Raw genomic sequence first — 223 nt, 5'->3', positions numbered from 1 at the left:
CTTTTTCCTTTCTCTTCCAGGGCCCTCCAAAATCAGCATGTTGAAGAGAAGACCAAAAAATTACTTGAGGCTCACGAAAGGTACATCTTGTGTCTATGGTTAATGTGGCTTAACGCAGAACATACTAGTGTTTGTTCTTCATAACTGTACGGTAACTACTATATAGACTATCACAGCTGAACGTGTCTATTATCTGAATGTCAGTGAGTTGCAGGCATATATA

General features: G+C 39.0%; 1 protein-coding gene across 1 annotated transcript in view; it reads left to right on the top strand.

Moving 5' to 3' along the window:
- The window catches only part of LOC119592988 (cysteine dioxygenase type 1-like), a gene marked incomplete at its 5' end in the record, with an annotated part of 24,978 nt that overhangs the window by 24,609 nt on the left and 146 nt on the right, over positions 1-223 (top strand). The window contains 1 exon segment of the mRNA XM_037941872.1: positions 21-223. Coding sequence (XP_037797800.1) covers positions 21-44 — 24 coding nt within the window. The 3' untranslated portion in view covers positions 45-223.

The sequence above is a fragment of the Penaeus monodon genome, chromosome 31 (assembly GCF_015228065.2).
Source record: "Penaeus monodon isolate SGIC_2016 chromosome 31, NSTDA_Pmon_1, whole genome shotgun sequence".
Classification (NCBI taxonomy): domain Eukaryota; kingdom Metazoa; phylum Arthropoda; class Malacostraca; order Decapoda; family Penaeidae; genus Penaeus; species Penaeus monodon.
This window is presented reverse-complemented; position numbering and strand designations above follow the sequence as displayed.